The 16,895-nt window shown below is 32.7% G+C and overlaps 3 protein-coding genes across 3 annotated transcripts in view; all 3 read right to left on the bottom strand.

Moving 5' to 3' along the window:
• Positions 1–1,374: 1,374 nt before the first annotated feature.
• Positions 1,375–5,934, bottom strand: LOC140882268 (transcription factor BHLH094-like). The gene is made up of 6 exons (XM_073288177.1): positions 5,862–5,934; positions 3,096–3,284; positions 2,916–2,981; positions 2,697–2,765; positions 2,533–2,604; positions 1,375–1,781 (listed from the first exon to the last, which is right to left on the bottom strand). The coding sequence occupies exons 2-6, from the start codon at positions 3,261–3,263 to the stop codon at positions 1,650–1,652; spliced, it is 507 nt and encodes a 168-aa protein (XP_073144278.1). The 5' UTR covers positions 3,264–3,284; positions 5,862–5,934; the 3' UTR covers positions 1,375–1,649.
• LOC140882267 (uncharacterized) lies at positions 5,113–6,950 on the bottom strand. The gene is made up of 2 exons (XM_073288176.1): positions 6,163–6,950; positions 5,113–6,040 (listed from the first exon to the last, which is right to left on the bottom strand). The coding sequence occupies exons 1-2, from the start codon at positions 6,892–6,894 to the stop codon at positions 5,885–5,887; spliced, it is 888 nt and encodes a 295-aa protein (XP_073144277.1). The 5' UTR covers positions 6,895–6,950; the 3' UTR covers positions 5,113–5,884.
• A 3,493-nt stretch (positions 6,951–10,443) lies between these two features.
• LOC140881907 (DExH-box ATP-dependent RNA helicase DExH14) overlaps positions 10,444–16,895 on the bottom strand; it is a 38,713-nt gene continuing 32,261 nt past the window's right edge. Inside the window, exons 39-49 of the mRNA XM_073287580.1 lie at positions 15,691–15,846; positions 15,440–15,583; positions 14,571–14,638; positions 14,317–14,482; positions 14,168–14,230; positions 13,775–13,870; positions 13,441–13,608; positions 12,705–12,875; positions 11,567–11,713; positions 11,371–11,502; positions 10,444–10,736 (exon numbers count right to left, since the gene is read on the bottom strand). Coding sequence (XP_073143681.1) covers positions 10,662–10,736; positions 11,371–11,502; positions 11,567–11,713; positions 12,705–12,875; positions 13,441–13,608; positions 13,775–13,870; positions 14,168–14,230; positions 14,317–14,482; positions 14,571–14,638; positions 15,440–15,583; positions 15,691–15,846 — 1,386 coding nt within the window. The 3' untranslated portion in view covers positions 10,444–10,661. The remainder of the gene's footprint in view (positions 10,737–11,370; positions 11,503–11,566; positions 11,714–12,704; positions 12,876–13,440; positions 13,609–13,774; positions 13,871–14,167; positions 14,231–14,316; positions 14,483–14,570; positions 14,639–15,439; positions 15,584–15,690; positions 15,847–16,895) is intronic.

The following is a 16,895-nucleotide window of genomic DNA, read 5'->3' as shown; positions in this document are numbered from 1 at the left end:
TATTTAATTAAATAGTAATTTATTATTTTTGTAATTTTGATATGGGAATTTTTTATACTTAAAAATGTTACACGAAAGACACAAAAAATGGTTAGATCAGGGGCGGAGCTAGGATCTCGGATGAGTGTAGTCTATAATATGGAATATTTATTAATAAAGCAAAAAAAAATATTGGTTAATCGATATGTAGAAATAATGTGTCATAAGATTCGAATACAAGATACACTCGACAAGAAACACTTGTTAGTCTATGAGAATAATCGACAAACATTAATGAAAAAAATGAATATAAAATTTTGTGACATTTTGGATTGTGCTGAGAATAGAAAATCAAATAATATATTATATGAATTGAAATAATTTTTAATTGAATTGTATATAGCCTATGATATGACGCTTGGGAAAAAAAAAAAAACATTGTACAAATCTATCTAGATAGTAATAACACAAAAAAAATAAATTTTGAGCCTAATTTTTTGGTATAAAAATTATAAAAGAAAAAAATATTATTGTTTGGGCCTAATCAAAATAAGCAAATAGACCTCTAACAAATAAAAAATAAAAAAAAATAAAATTGGGTCATATATATAAATATAATATTGGTTTTTTGGGCCCAGTGTGGACAGCAGTCCACACTGGAGCCCACACTGGGCCTATACTAGCTCCGCCCATGGTTAGTCACTTGATGTATAATAGTAAAGATAATGAAATAATATAAATAATACATGACATTTTCTTTTCACTTTATCTCTACTTAGATTTTTTTTTTTAATAATAATCATATATCACTAGCATGAAATATTATTGTAAAAAATATTTTAATATTTTTACACAACCTCTAAATATTTCATATAAACATTATTTTATGCAAACAAATTTAATATATATGTACTTTGCGTGAGAAGGGACGATAATATATATCACATATGTCATATGCGTAGAGGTTTTGATTAGATTAACAAAATTGCAGAAAGGAAAATATTATTGTGCATGCTTGATGTCTCCATATTTAAATTTTTGTGAATATGCATGTTTGTTTATTTTAGGTAAAAAAAAAAAAGAAATAAATCTCACGTGAGAAATTCGATATCTTCTTATCAAATAATGAGATAATTATATTCAAAATGTTAAAATTAAAATAAATAAAAAAAGGCCTTAAAAGGAAAGTTGTGATGTCAATCATCTCATAGCAAATTCAAGCATTATTTCAAACACATAAACAAATATGAGACCCTCTTTACAAAAGACCTAGCCTATTTCAAATTGAACTAGTATTATAATGTCAATATATCGACCCCAGTTGATTTAGGATCGCTGGGTTCACATATTACATATACACATGCACCTCCATGGCCTCAAATCACTTGGGGACATTGGACCAAGCCTTAAGGCTGGCAAGCCATGAATTTCGCTCAATATAATAAGATGACAAAGTGTATGTACGATATATGATAAAGTGTATTGAAGCATGTGAAGTCAAACATCTACTTGGTATTCATATGAGTGCTTAAATCAGTTTGTAACAATACAAAGAGACTTCTTCCAATATGACCATTACGCCAATACACAACCCCACGATGAAACTTAAACTTCGAGTAGGATGCTAAGCTAAAGGTCCAACATGCCACCTTGTTACAATTGCTAACTGCTCAGTGTTCCCTTTGGAATCCACTACCTACATGCATGAGAAGCCATTCATGTCGTGTTCCTTGAGCGTATTCTGTTGGCGGTTGCAATCCATACAACATTACATTGGCATCGAATGCTGGCGCTTCTATCAGCTGCAATTCATCATCACCACCGAGTTTCAACAACATTCCAAATAACGCAAAAGTAACCAAAACAAATCGATGTATGTTCACAAAAGAATATAAAAATAATTGCAGATGACATATCAGAATATGCAAATGAGTGTGCCATGGTTAATTTCTTGCTGCATGTAACCAATTGGGTCGAAATGAGACTCACAGATAGTGTGAAAATCTGATGTGAATCAGCTTTCATAAAGCTAAATCACGCTAAATCACTGGACTTATCGAAAATATTCCAAATTTGAACAGATAGGATGATGATAAGCAATAACATTTTGAATTAATACATAGAGAATGTGGATACAGATTTCTCAAAAAAAAAAAAGTTGACCCCGAAGGGGACCCATCCCACATGAGTTAGAGCCCATTGGATACAAATTTCTCTGTTCAGTAGAAGTGTGACATGATTGAGGCTAAGGATGAAAAGAAATCTACTGAACTTGAAATCCAACCTCCAAAGAGAAGAATTTTAAAGGCTCTAGAGTCTCTTGTTTTGAACAAACAAATGTTCCATTCTAATTTAACCAAGTATTGTGTTCGAATAGGAAGAATACACACGTTTCTTTACTTCTTGGAAGCACAAAAATTCATGACAGAATAGATGTTACTGCAATGGAACAGGCAACATCTTCTTATCCTACTTCATTTATCATAGGCAATTTGCATTCTCATCCAGACAGAGGAAACATGAGAAAAGTGAAAAAAATGTTGTATGACTCACATCTTTTGAAGGCAGTCCTTCTACTGTGGGGTTCAGTCTCGAATTAACTGCTTCAAGCTTCGTGGACAGAAACTAGAGCAACCCCATTACGACGAGCGGAAAAACGTGTAAGAACAAGTCAATTGGATAAACTACACAGGATATATGCAAGATAAGAAAGATACCTCAACTTGTTGCTGTAATGACTGAATGTAGTTAATTATCTCATCAAGAACAAGAGCTTTTCCAATAACCTGAATAGATGAAAAATTTAATCACACACATCAAACACTGGATGATCGAAAAATAAAAAATGGACACCATATAAAAACCAGCATGATCCGGTTTTTGTGATAAGAGCAGTACACATTTCTCCTAAAAAAGCATGTAGAAAGTGGAAAAACCTTGTTAGATCCAGGAACCAAGCCTTGCAGGATCTTCATCCTCTCACTGATCTTTTCTCTCCGGGCCTAAAAATGAAAAGTGTCCATTACAAACAACATTCTTGATAATATGAGTGCATATATTTCGAAACATTCGACGCATATATATATATATATATATATATATATATATATATATACCCTTTCAGCTAGACTGTGGCTGTCAGTAGCTTGACCCCTTCTTGCTCTAACATGTATGTAACCTTTAGGTGGTTCAGGCTTACTCTTCTTTTCAGCTAGTTTTACGCCGGTACCTGAATTTCGGTTCCTCGAGACCCCATTTCCATCTTTAGATCCTGATGCTAACATTTGTTTGCCTTTCAACTTATTCTGTCAATGAGAAAATAATAGTGATCAGTTAATATATAGCCAGCAACCCTCGAGTAAAGTTACTCAAATTTAACCCTGATGCTAGCTGAGTTGGACAGTTGGTTGAGTGCATGAAACTTCGGGCTAAGGTCTTAAGTTTGAATCCCACCAAAGTCTTATATGTTGCAGCCTTCTGTGGGTTTATCTTATATTTGTCTTTACGCCTCCAAAAAATAGTGACTACGGTTCCCCGCCAGTAAAAAATAAGTGGAACCAAATTTAATACCATAAGATAGTTACTATTTTCTCGATAATTTGAAATAATTGTTCATAGGTATTTTTTTTAATATCAATACAATTTAGGAAGTTAATTTGCAAGTAAAAATTTGGGTAGTAAAACATAACAGTCGACGAGAAATCAAAATTTCAGCTTTCACCAAATGCCTAATTTTCTTTAATATCATTGTCCTTTGCAGCAAGCAAATTCAGTTACTAGGAAAGTATATGCTCAGCAATGCCTGATATGGATGATGTTGCACGTTGTTTTGACATATAAAGAATCCATGTGTCATCAATGTCCTACAGGTGAGGTTTCATATGCCCACATATCCAATAAAAAAAAATCACATAAAAAATTATTATCATTCTATATATTAATTTTGATCTATATTTATACTTACCACGATAGAGACGAGTCTTATGCATAAGAATTTGACGATACTTAATATGAAGACAAGTAACTAAATCACGGTTCGAGTAGTGTATCCTTTGTTAATAAAGGGACTGATGACCACATATTGAGGGTGACCATCTCTTCCCTTTTTAAGGTTCAGGCTTTCTTCAGTATTTGGCACATGTTCTAAACCTTTAGGTTTGGTTATGACAAATTTCATCCAAATAAAAAGGGACCAAATCTTCTACGATATCACATATCTATATATATGTGAGACAGATCAAATCAAAATAATAAAAATAATATTTTTCAGAGTCGAATATGATATATCTCTGACAAAATTGTGAGATAAGAGGATTTGTGATAAAGATATAATGATGAATTCCTTTTTACCCTCTTGCAAGTCTTAATTAAGTAGTCAAAGATATTACATAGTTGATTTTCTGACTGAATGATGTAATTTTTTTATTCATAAATATATTGGGGTTTAGCTGCAAAAGTTCTAGGCCACATAAAATTCAACACCTCTAACTTGATAATAATATTTGGATTAGTTTTAGAATTTATATTCGAAGTTCCAAGTTTTAAATAAAACCAAAATTAATTAATGCCCAGAAAGGTCGCGGAGGAATACGTACAACGTGGGTAATGAATAAAATTCTCTCATTCTTCAGCGCTCGACCTGATGATAGACCTATCAGAGGCCATGTTTGATACTATATGAAAACTATTTTTTTATTTTTTATTTTTTACTTTTTATGTTTTGCAATAAACGATTTGTTCCAATTGAATCTCTAAATCCTGAAATTTTATTGTGGTGATCGTAGGAAATGATTTTGGGGAAAAGGAAAATAAAATCATCTGTTTTTACGAGGGATTATTATTGTGAATTTCAAATCAAATAATAGATTTTTATTAAAACCGTTTTTAACCATTCAAGAAACGATATTTTTATATACTAAAAATATAGGAATAAACCGGAACATACTTTAAAATAAAACACCGAACAAGATGTTATCGTACCATTTTATTTTGAGAAAGTATCAGTTGACAACAAATATAAATTGGGAAAAAAATATATCTGGTGGTAACAACACAATTTAAATCTTTTAACTGTCATATATAAACTGCTGTAACGTAACACAGATTCACAAAGACCACATCACTAACCTTTAAATCCAAAACAAACTGCCCTCCCTCCTCCTCGTGTCTCTCAAGCACACATACCTCGGACAGCAAATTACGTCGTTAGACCTCAAACCACTCGAGGTACAGCTCAGGGTCAATGCAAGACATGACATTCAATGTTCGATCATAACATCACCGACCATTCGAGACTAAACTTAACCGATGGGATCTAAATTCCAGACTCGAAGATCAATATTTCTACCAGGCTTCGCCAGACTACACGAGCAATTCGCTATCCAGACAATGATCAACTTCTGGTTTCATCCAAATTTGATATGTTTACCATTCTGAACTGTTCCTAATACAATTTGCATATCTTTGCCACCAAGTTCAACACCAATACAATCGATATATAAATAACTAGCTGATATTTGAGGCATTACAGAGCATGGGAATAACCTAGTTGTACCAAGAAGCTAACACAACCATATAAATATCAATCGACTATAAAGATGTCATACAACTCATTACATCTTCCGTTCATCGAATTAATTATAGTGTATGGTAAAAGAGATGCAGAAACATTATACAAGTGTAAGGAAAGGCAGCTATCTTGAGGTACCAAATACAACTTATCTGATAAATGTCTTTTCATCATCATGTTAAAATGCATCAAACAAGAAGAACGTCTCTCAATCTTTTCTAGGCCAGATTTACAATTTACAAACTAATACGATAAAGACAAGAACATCTTTCCAAAGTTACGTCTATGCTAAAAAGAAAACAATAACTTTCACCTCATTCAATAAAGACTTCAATATCAATCTGCTTTCTGTACAGTTGTCTTGAATAAGAGGATATACATCTTGTGATCCATAGAAAAATACATAAATCCACCCACTGAATGAGTCACAAATGACCCAAAACTTGTCCCTACAATACAGTGCCAAGCAGGTCCATATGCCGCATCAAACTCCTGGAGATAACTATCTAATCAAGATATTTTTATATAAAAAAAATCCCAATAATTTATCTCTTCAAAATTGGTAATTATCAAAATCCCACGAAATATAATGATGAAAGTGATGATGTAATTACCTTTTTAAGGGTGAAAGCTAGAGTCTTGGAGGTGAACTTTTCTAAGCTATCATGAGACTTTCTTGCACTATTCACGGCATGGATTTGCATAAACGGAGGCATATCGACTGCCACGACTTTCACACCATTGCAAGAGAAGAAATCGGCTAACTCACTCTGAGAGCTGCAGAATGACTTCCTTCTCCCTCCATCACTGATTCTTGGGAATGATGACACAGAAGATCTCCTCCCTTCAAACCCTTCTTGCAATTTCTTAACTTGGTCACTCTCTAGACTTCTAACCATCAATTGGGATGCCTTTTTCACATCAAGCTCTTTCAAAGACGACTTCTTGGCGTGTCTCCTCGATGGTTTCATCAATATATCACTCTCATTCACCGCAACTTTTGCAAAATCATAACTCTCACGATGGGATTTTGACTTGGTCAAAGTGGTACAAGATGTATTCGAAACGGGGGAAACGGTGAGTACTTTATCTTGATAATGTGTGTCAGGTTGAGGAAGTGAGCCTACATTGGAGGGTTTTGTGTGATTGGGAGCAAGTTTCCTGTGGCTTGAATAGAGTCTGGAGAAGCGGTGGGATATGTTCTGGAGGGTGGATGGAGTGGTGGCGGCCGGTTCCGGAGTTGGGTAGGTGGTCGTGGGGTGGCGCTTGGGCTGGAGCTGATGTAGTGGAGAAGCGGCGGCGGCGAAGGGGGTGGGTTTGGGATGGATTTTGTGGGTGGGATCCATGGTTGTTGGGGGGTCTAGAGATGCTAAGATGCGTCTAGTGGAGGTGTGTTGTGCCATTTCAAGGATACAATACAAGTGAGATAAGAGGGGGAATGGCAAGGGAAGGGAAGTCAGGTCTTGCCAAGGGTAATTGTGTCTTTGTCTATGTTTTTCTTTATTATTGTTATTTTTATTTTTATTTTTGGGATTTCATTTTGTCATCCTTAATATTAATGGAATCATCTTTAATTTATTATTACATTATTCTTCTAACCCCCTAAGTTGTTCCCTTCTTCAAAATGTTAGACAATATATATCTTCAGTAAAACGGTATTACGGATAGAAAGAATCATATTTATAGTTTAAAGTAATACATTTGACATAAAAATTAATATTTTTCATGGATCGATTGAGTATAATAGGAGATTTATCTCATAAATTATATGATGAAATAGTCTTAACAATCGAAAATCCGAGATAGTCTCGTTAAGAATTTTAAAAAAAATTCATACATAATCATGACATTTTATTCTCAAACTTAATATTTGAATAAAAATGAGTTTTTTATTATTTTTTGACAGTAAAAAGAAATAATGCAGTCGTGTTACTTTCAAAAAGGGATGACTTGATATTTGTGTGATTTGTCTTTTATGAGAAAATAGTGGTGAATCTAGCAAGTTTGACTAGGAAACATGGTTACTTTTTTAAAAACTATTTTGCACCTTATCTTGGTTGACACATATACATTTTCTGGAGAAAAATATTAGAGATGTGTAAAGTTGTCGTAAAATATTTTACTTGTATTTTTATAAATAGTTATTATGGATCGAATTTGAGGACCTAATTGATGACAATAATGGAATATCTTACATAATCAAATTTCTAGTATTGCACTCTTTTCTACTTTATAGATAGACCAAACCAAACTAGGAGGTGTTCTAAAATGCGCATGTAGTGTTGGAATAGCCAGTCAATTTGTTGACCATAGTATACGCCTCTCTGCAAGCCATGTGGTACTGTCAGCAATAATGTCAGTACCTTGATTTTCATGTCATAAATAACAATAGTTTTATATTGCCCAATTATCAACGAATATTATTATATTACGTACCTAATTATATTTAAATTTAATGTTCATTATATTTTTATTTTATGTGAGAACCCACACTAATAATATCATTTTGATATGTATTGAGTAAATCTCCGGATCAATACAATAGTTTATAAACTACGTTAATTAGTTAAATTAAAAATCTTGCTTGAAAAAATGTTAGTATGAAAAAAATTATGAGCATTTGTCATTATCAAACACTTAACTACTCTAATAACTCGAAAATCCCTTGCACAATTTAATATAATATTTCCAGTACTATAAATGGTGATGGTACATTATTTATTTAATTATAACCGGAAATAATATTTAAAAAAACCAAAATATCTAAAGTGGGCATGGATTGCATGAATAACTAAAGGCATATCACACCGTAGGAGACCCTAGAATTGCAATGTGGGGGCGAAAGCATTTGCAGGAGGCAATTTCATTTATTTTGAGAGTCTGTAAAATTAGTCATTTCTTTAAAAATTAATCCTTTTTTTAAGAGTGGAAGGGGCCCATCAGGCGGGTCTATAAACTTATCCTCCTTAAATTTATTATAATATTTTCTATAAAAAAAATCTCATTACAATTTGATGACATGAATTGAAGATGAAAATACCTGTTATTTCAAAAACAAAAACAAAATCAAAAACTAAAACTAAAACTAAAACAAAATAGAAATTACATAGAGACACATCAAAGAAAGAGAATAATAAAAATATAAAGGGAAGGTGCTAATATTTGAGGCGGCCATTTTTAACTAATTATAATTATTTCATTCAACCTAATATTTTGTTCTTCAATCAACTTAAGCTACAAGATTAGTTTTATGAACGAGCAAAGCAATAATGGTGCCTCTCGATTGCTAAGCTGCATGTGGTAGGCCTTGAAAAACCCCTAACTAATCGTATAAATAATAATTAGGATCATTCTATAGATACCTATAAAGATTTGCTATAATAATTGTAATGTATAATTTTTTGTTTAGTGAAAAAAAATCAAAGGATTATATATAAGATGTTATTTATAAATATTGAAACAAAAAAAAAAAAAAAAAATTGACATGGGGCGGTTGGCCTACTTGTCCTAGATGTTTGGTCAATAATGAGTTTAAATTAACTCAAGCTAATCATTCTTAATAATATAATGTGGCTCAATAATTTTTAGGATTCAGAGAATGGGGACAACATTTCGTGGGTAGATGCTTAATTGGTACTTATTGACCAACCCAGCTGTTTCTCATAATTCATGGCAGCTGAATGTTTGGTTTTCTTATTTTGTTTTTCAGACGTATTACTCTATATTTGTGATCGATTTATAATCACGAATTATGAAATGTTTTGAATGTTTAATTAATTTTGGAAAATCCCTAATGGTGCGACGCCTATTAATGACTGTTGTTGCACTGAGTTGAGCTATAGAGTTAGAACAGTTGTTGCTAGTGAGACATAAAAGAAGACAATAGCACTTAATTTATTCTATTATTTCATAACAAAATTAATATATTCTATGAAATTATAATTATAATTAAAAATAATAAAAAGTAACAAAGATAGAAAACAACAATTACTATTACTATGAGAATAAAACTTATATTTTTACTTATTATATATTTTTATTAATTAGTATATTAAAATATGTGTAATTGTGTCTATAATCTATTTATTAAATTGTAATTTATTATTATAATACTATAATATAGATGCAAAAAATATATCATTTATAATTTTAAATATATTATATTTAAATATACAATTAATCAATTGAGATATATTTATATTCTCAATATTCTAAAAGACGGCGGCTAGGCGCTAAACTACCTGCTCAATTTTTAGAGAGTTGAAGCTTGTGGGAGTTATTATATTAATTGTTTGTCTAAACCGCTTAACCGCCGCCTAGACGCCTCAAAATCCTCCAAGACGACCGTCGTTATTAACATATAATATTTTTTAATTTTTTTTTTACTTTTTTTAAAAAAAAAAGATTATTTGACATATATTGCAAATCAATTTGTATCGGATGAGACGAGAAATATATCATGTATTTCGAGTTTTAATTCGATAAACATGAATTCTTGGATAAATATTAAGATAAACAAGAATAATTATATATTCAACTTAAAAATACCACTTAAGTAGGTTAATTCGATAAAGAAAAATTATCAGAAAATATTGAAATGATTCGAACTAAAATAATTAGATATTTAAGCTAAAAAAAACACTTAGACGGGCGCCTAAACAGACGGTGGATGACCATTCTTCTACCGCCTATCGCTTTTTAGAACATTGATATTAATTAATAAATCTAATGTTTTAACACAAAAAATATGATATTTATTTATTATAACATAATTTTTAAATAAATAAAAGATTTATTTTTACTTGTTTAATCAATCAAACAAATCTTAATCTAATGTTAAAAACCTAAATGTATATCTATTTGAATTTAATAATAATACCAATAAATGGACTCAATTAAAATCGACAATGTAGCTATAATATTAATATACCAAATTAAAACAATTACAATAGTTTATGTGTTGAAATGGTTTTAACTCGTTTAAAATATACAATCTGAGGCGCTAGACAACAAAAATCACCCAGGCAAAAAACGTCATGGCTCTTTGTGATAAACAACTAACTTACTACAAATGATTCATTTCTGAATTGTGGCCTGCAACTCCATGCTGCTTTCATACCAGTGCTTCAACAGAGTACTCGTGTTCGAAACCAATATAACAGTCTGAAACTATAACCAACTTCATACCCTGAGACAACAAATTCACAACTAGATTATCCTGTAAGCAAAAGCCAAAGGGTAATACTTGTAGGTGGTCTTGACGAAACTAGAGACCGATACTATCACAAGTTTGTGCATTGTAATCCTCGTGTTTGTGTATTGTAATCCTCGAGTCACGGATAGGTTAACCGCTCGAACCGAAACCGAAAAATCGGTTTGAACCAAAAACCGAACCATTAATTCGGTTTGGTTTTTGGTTTTCTGGATTTTCGGTTCTGTTTTTGTACTTGGTTAACCGAACTGAGAACCGTTCTTTTTTTCTTTTTATTTAAAATCATTTTTCATTTTTTAAATCATATTTTTATTTCTGTATGAATAAAATAAACAATAATAAATAGAAAAAATAAAAAATAATAATAAAAAAGTTAAATTTCGGTTAAACCAAACCAAAAAAAAAAAATTCAGTTTTAACAGAACCGTTAAATCCGAAACAATTCGGATTTCGGATTCGGATTTCGGATGACCAGAAATTCGTTTAACCGAATTTTCGGTTCGGTCCAGTCAAAATGCACACCCCTAGGCATGGATGCATTATTTTAGTTTGCAATCTTTTTCCTTCAAAGGAAGAGTTGAAACATGAAATGAAGCTGCCGAAATCTAACCTGGAAGTCATTAACATTAGAAGGAACATCCATCCGTATCTGTAAAACATCATTGAAAGAAACTCTCTTCAACGCATATAATTCAGAAGTAGAAGTATTTCCCAGGACCAACCACCATGCTTCGTCTTTTACCTGTAAAGGAGATGTCAGCTATCTTTGCCCTAGGAAGCGCAAGACTAGCCAAAGATAAACCAACCTTTGGGAAGCGAGGAGTAAAAGCCCTTGCTGTTTTCCTTTGGGAGTGTGTTTTCTCCAATCTTATGTTCAGACTAACACGAGAATCGTCAGAATGCCCTCTCTGAACTTTTATCCGAGCTTGAATACGAGGAAAATGCTGCACTTCCTGCGAATACAAGAGAGAAATCAGGCTTGAAATATAGATAAAAAGTACAGGGAAAATACAATTTGAGAGTCGACCGTCAGTGTGGGGCCAATTATATTGCATTCTGTTGTTTATCAAGTAAATTCAAATTTTAGCATCTTTACTCTCATCAAATACGATGCGCAAGTTTTGAAATATACCAAGCGACAATGCAAAAAATGATAACATTATTCATGGCCGTCCTAATATGTAGAACTGGCTCAGTACACTCAATAGCTAACACTTTCAGTCCATATTTTAAAGCAACAAACTTGAATGATCCTTAAAAAAGATTCAAATTTGGGTGTGAATCATATATAAATCATTGTGCTTCAATAAAAGCAGATAACTATTACTGCATAAGCAAATGAATGATCTAAATAGTATATAGGAATGGTTGGAATGTTTATATATTGTCATGCCTCATCCTACAATGCAGTTTGGTAGTAGAGTACAACAAAGATCAAACTTTATAATATGCTTAATATCAGCTTTGGAACTTTGTGTTTCATTGTCTTCTAGAAAAAAAAAAATTAAAAGTAAAGCGATGAATTGAAACCAAAAATCTTATATCTATGCAATTTGACGTTTGTTATCTACCTCTGTTGATCATTAATATCTATTCATTTCAGTAGTGGGTCTATGCAGCGGGTTTCATAGAGTTCGAACCTTCCAGCCCATAACAACCATCAAAATACACGAGACACTAAAGATTTGGACCACTTAAGAAGTAGCCACTTAAGGAGTTAGCTTACTTCCTCAAATCAAATAGATGATTGACAAGGCTTTACAACTCACTGTATTATGTATGAATTATGATCAACTAAACGACTTTTGTTTCCACAAATCAAAATTTATTGTGCATCATAGATTTTTAAAATAGCACAATCTTTCCACGAGAAATAAAAACAGGAAATTTGGAAAAGCTGTGTAACACAAAATTGACATTAAAACTACTACAGTGTGCTTTCACCTCATGTAACCTTGAGGCAGTTGCAATTCCAGTGAGAGCTTGAAAATTTGCTTTGGGAAGATGCAACAATTGCTGGACATTTAAGAATCCTCTCTGGTTCAATGTAGTAATAAGATCATCCGTCATGCATGGTAACATCCAGAAGGGAGAATCTCTGTCAAACCATAGTCCCTGAAGATATAGCACATCAGAACTTCATCCACCGAAAAAATGTAAAAATTAGAAAGTAAGTTTACTTATCATCAATCCACCAAGCTTAGATAACATTCCACACACCCAAAAACTGGATAAAGTCGAGACAAATAACATAGAATCTCTCAATATTGGTCCATACTAACATTTTCTGATCAGCGTGCTTAAAGAATAATCAATCATCTATGGAAATTGAGGCACAGATGGTGAAAGTTTAACAAACGGATATATTCATAGCCAATTACTCACATACCAATCAAATAGAATACATGCAGTTAAGACACCATGATATCAAACTAAAATTCACCAATACCTTGGTGGTGAAAAGAGGGCTGAAGACCATACTATCAACTTGAGATTAAAATAACAAAAGAACCAGTACCAGACAGCAACACATAATTATCCTGAAACACGTGTTAAATACTGTCCGTACATTCCTACACATCAAACTGTTACGAGTATAAGATGTAGATGCAGACAAGAAAGTTAAACTAGGGACATTTCAGGTGAACGGCTAAATATTTGTGATAGAAATATATATTACCTGCATGACCATTTGTAAAAGACGCATACAAGTCATGGTACTAGAGAACCATCCACTGTTAGCACAAAGATCTATCATCGCCTGAATGATACGAATACTCTGATCTAGCACTGACTTCAAGTCTGTTACATAGTCGGTGATGGGTAGTTCAACTCGGGAAAAATGAGCCTATACCCCATTTTTTAAAAAAAAATGTCAATTGAATAAAATTTCAAACTAACATTCATAAAGTAAAAAAATCTCATTATTCTCTGATGGACCGACAAGCAGAAAACCTGTCATTTTCAAATCCAACAGGAAAAATAGTGTCCATGGTGACAAGGATCGTGCTAACCTGGAAAAGAAGATTTGCTTTAACATGTGGATCATCAAGAAGACTTTGATCGACCATGAATCGAACTTTGTTGGATAAGTCGGCATTATGATTTTCCTACAGAAACAAACACAATTTTACAAACAAGATTGCAGATTAAATATCAAAAGTTTTTCTGCAGCCTCCTTCATTCAAAAGTTATTTGCAATATCACGAATTAAACTAGTATCAAAAGCCTAATCAATCAAGTATGCTCAAATTAACACATAAATAGCGCATATAACAAAGATAAAAACAAAACAAAAAATTGGAACGAATTTCAACAAGCAGCTCAAACACTGATAATGAAAATTTTTGTGAACATTCAAAATCATTACAGCATCATTCCGACTATATTAAAAAATTAAAACTTACTTCATTATGCCGCACAGGAAGCTCATCATATTCAGAAGCACCAGCTAATATATGTAGGAAAACCTAAAAGTAATAATGTTTAGTATAGCATCACATGTAATGTAGAAGGAGTAAAAATGCATCAATTCTCTCTAGGAAATCAAACTTACTTCAAGCGATGTGTCTGCTCCTATATTTGAAGTAAACATTGACACAGTCGTGTATTTCAGATAATACTGAGATGCTATTGACCCCAACATCATTGACTCAACCTTGTCTTCATCAATCTTGATGCAACCACTGTCTTCAAGATCCTCGAACGTGTTCAGCACTAACCTGTTACAGGTATATTGATCAGAGATGGCATTACCACCATGGACAAACAGATTCTCACATAAACAATTCTAAATCACTGCTGTTCTACCTTGACAAGTAAGAACTTAAAGTTCCAGAATCTGTATCCTCTAATCCATAATAAGCTGGATTAACCCCCTGTTGAAAGAGGAAAAAAATATTAGCAAAAAGAAAATCTGTGCAATAAGCTCAATTCAAATTCTGATAAGGTAACCTCCTGTTGAAAGAGGAATACAATCATTAGCAAAAAGAAAACCTGCAGTTCAATTAAAATTTTAGAAGGTAATGTTAACAAATTATAAATTCATTCTATGATGTACTTTACTCGCCATTACATCTTAGATGTGCATCAGACAATGTAAATCAGAATAGAGCATTCAACTGATTAAAGTCAATGCAAATAGTGATTAAGGTAGAATTTTTTTCTCGCACAATATATAAAATTTAGTACAATTTGGAGTCATGCATCTAGGATAAACTTTTTCCCTTGCCAAAAAGGTCATTACTGTTAACAGTGCTGAAAATATAACTGTATGTTAAAGCTTATTTTTCATATATGAAGACCACATACATTTATAAAAATAGAAGCTACAAATTAGATACTCATGAAATTTGCATATATCTTATATTGAGCATCCTTAGTACTATAAAGTAAATTTGCCTCGGAAATTTTTCAGTCAACAATCTGTGCCATCTCATCAATTGATTAACTAATTTAAATAATATAACACCCGTATTTAAGGTATCAGTGAGTTCACCATGGTTTGTTGTTCTATTGCTTCTATCATAAATCCCATTTGCGTAAAATATATCTTTTGATTTATGCGATAACATCTTTTATGTAAAAGCACAAATGATGGCTGAAAACCAATAAGAAAAGACAGCCCTCAGAGTTAAAACTAAATATCCAGTGTGGTGTGGCAAGTTGATTAATCATACCAGTCTGCGGAACAAATAGGTCCATGTAAGATAATGTACTGCATCCTCTTTGTGACAAATTGTTCCAGAAACTATCTCAGCATTGATGTGATCATGCAACTGCTCTTTCAGGCTGCTTTCAACTGGAAATGGTTCGTAGAGAAACTGGAACAATTTTTGGGGGGATGGGAGGAGCGGACATTTATAATTCTTTTTTAACATGAAAATAATCCATCTAACAATATACATAAAATAATCCTATTTATGCACACCTTTTTGTAGAAGCTCTTTTTTGGTTCATGAACCAGAATAACTGCCTTCCCATGTTGATCATACTGAGGCCGACCTGCTCGACCCATCATTTGTAAAATATCTGTTATTGGAAAATCGACATATCTCTTTGCTTTTGCATCAAAATATTCCGTTCCCTAAATTTCGAAAACAACAAGTTAACAAAAATTGAATTAGTTGAAACCATGTTGGACTAATAAAATGGCAGGAGTAGGTATGTTATTGTTGGCCGGGGATGAACAAACAGAAAATCACAAAATTCTAACGTTCGAGCTCCATTCAAATTCAAATACCTTCAAACTAGAATACTGGAAAAATATTAATCTTCAAACTCAAACACCTTAATTTTTTTTGCTTGGAACTAAGCTTGTTATCGAGAGCTTCAATTGAGATTGGTTTTTTTTTCACAATTTCGTTTTTGAACCGGTTAGCTTCAACCAGAAAAATGTGGGACATTCAATCTTCAATCTGGAGATCTCTCTTTCATCGAAAGGTAAAAATCTTAATGTCATTTCTTGGTGAAACAAAAATTCTCTTCATATTTACAAAAAACACAAGCAGATTTTGTTGCGCATGTCAAAGAGCAAATGAAAGAAGAAGGCAACAGCATAGATTGCTGAATCTGCGTTCCCAGACATAGAAGTATCAATTCAACTATGGCAACTCAAGAATTTTGGCTATAGTGAATTTTGCTGAAGTGGGACCATCACGCGTCACTTCTAGGTCACATTCTACCCCAAGTGTAATTAGTTTGTATGCATTATGTCCAAGTTTAACACATCATTCGTCTGTGAAAACCGCCAATAACAAGAGGACTTTCCTTGCACACATAAGTACAGATATTACACGACCAAGTAACATTTCCTCCCTTGATTCCCTTTTCAATCTTAGTAACATCCTCCTGTACACTCTCATTTTGAAAATTTTACACTACAAATTAGGAGAGTGACTTGGAATTGAGAAGAGTTGAGGGATTTGGAACTGGATATATCAACTTAAAGTTTATTCAGAGTATTTGTGGGGTATAGGCTGCGGCGGCGGCTGACGAGCTTCCTATTGGCGATAGAGATGAGGGCGGCCACGAGATGAGGAGGGAGAGCGAAGATGTCGATGAAGAAGACCAATTAATTTTCTGTCTATTTAACGCTAATAAGCCCAATTAATTTTCAGCTATTTTTAAATTAGC

This window comes from Henckelia pumila, chromosome 2, assembly GCF_033568475.1.
Source record: "Henckelia pumila isolate YLH828 chromosome 2, ASM3356847v2, whole genome shotgun sequence".
NCBI lineage: Eukaryota > Viridiplantae > Streptophyta > Magnoliopsida > Lamiales > Gesneriaceae > Henckelia > Henckelia pumila.
Note: the sequence above shows the minus strand (reverse complement) of the source record. Positions and strands in the feature narration are given on the sequence as shown.

Bases quoted from the DNA above. Each gene is read 5' to 3' on its own strand.
- LOC140882267 (XM_073288176.1), bottom strand. From the start codon at position 6,894: ATGGATCCCACCCACAAAATCCATCCCAAACCCACCCCCTTCGCCGCC. The intron at 6,041-6,162 runs GTAATTACATCA...AGTTATCTCCAG, and splicing joins TAGCTTTCACCCTTAAAAAG to GAGTTTGATGCGGCATATGG.
- LOC140882268 (XM_073288177.1), bottom strand. From the start codon at position 3,263: ATGTTAGCATCAGGATCTAAAGATGGAAATGGGGTCTCGAGGAACCGA. The intron at 2,982-3,095 runs GTATATATATAT...TTTCATTTTTAG, and splicing joins GCCACAGTCTAGCTGAAAGG to GCCCGGAGAGAAAAGATCAG. The intron at 2,766-2,915 runs GTTTTTCCACTT...TCATCTATTCAG, and splicing joins TGGTTCCTGGATCTAACAAG to GTTATTGGAAAAGCTCTTGT.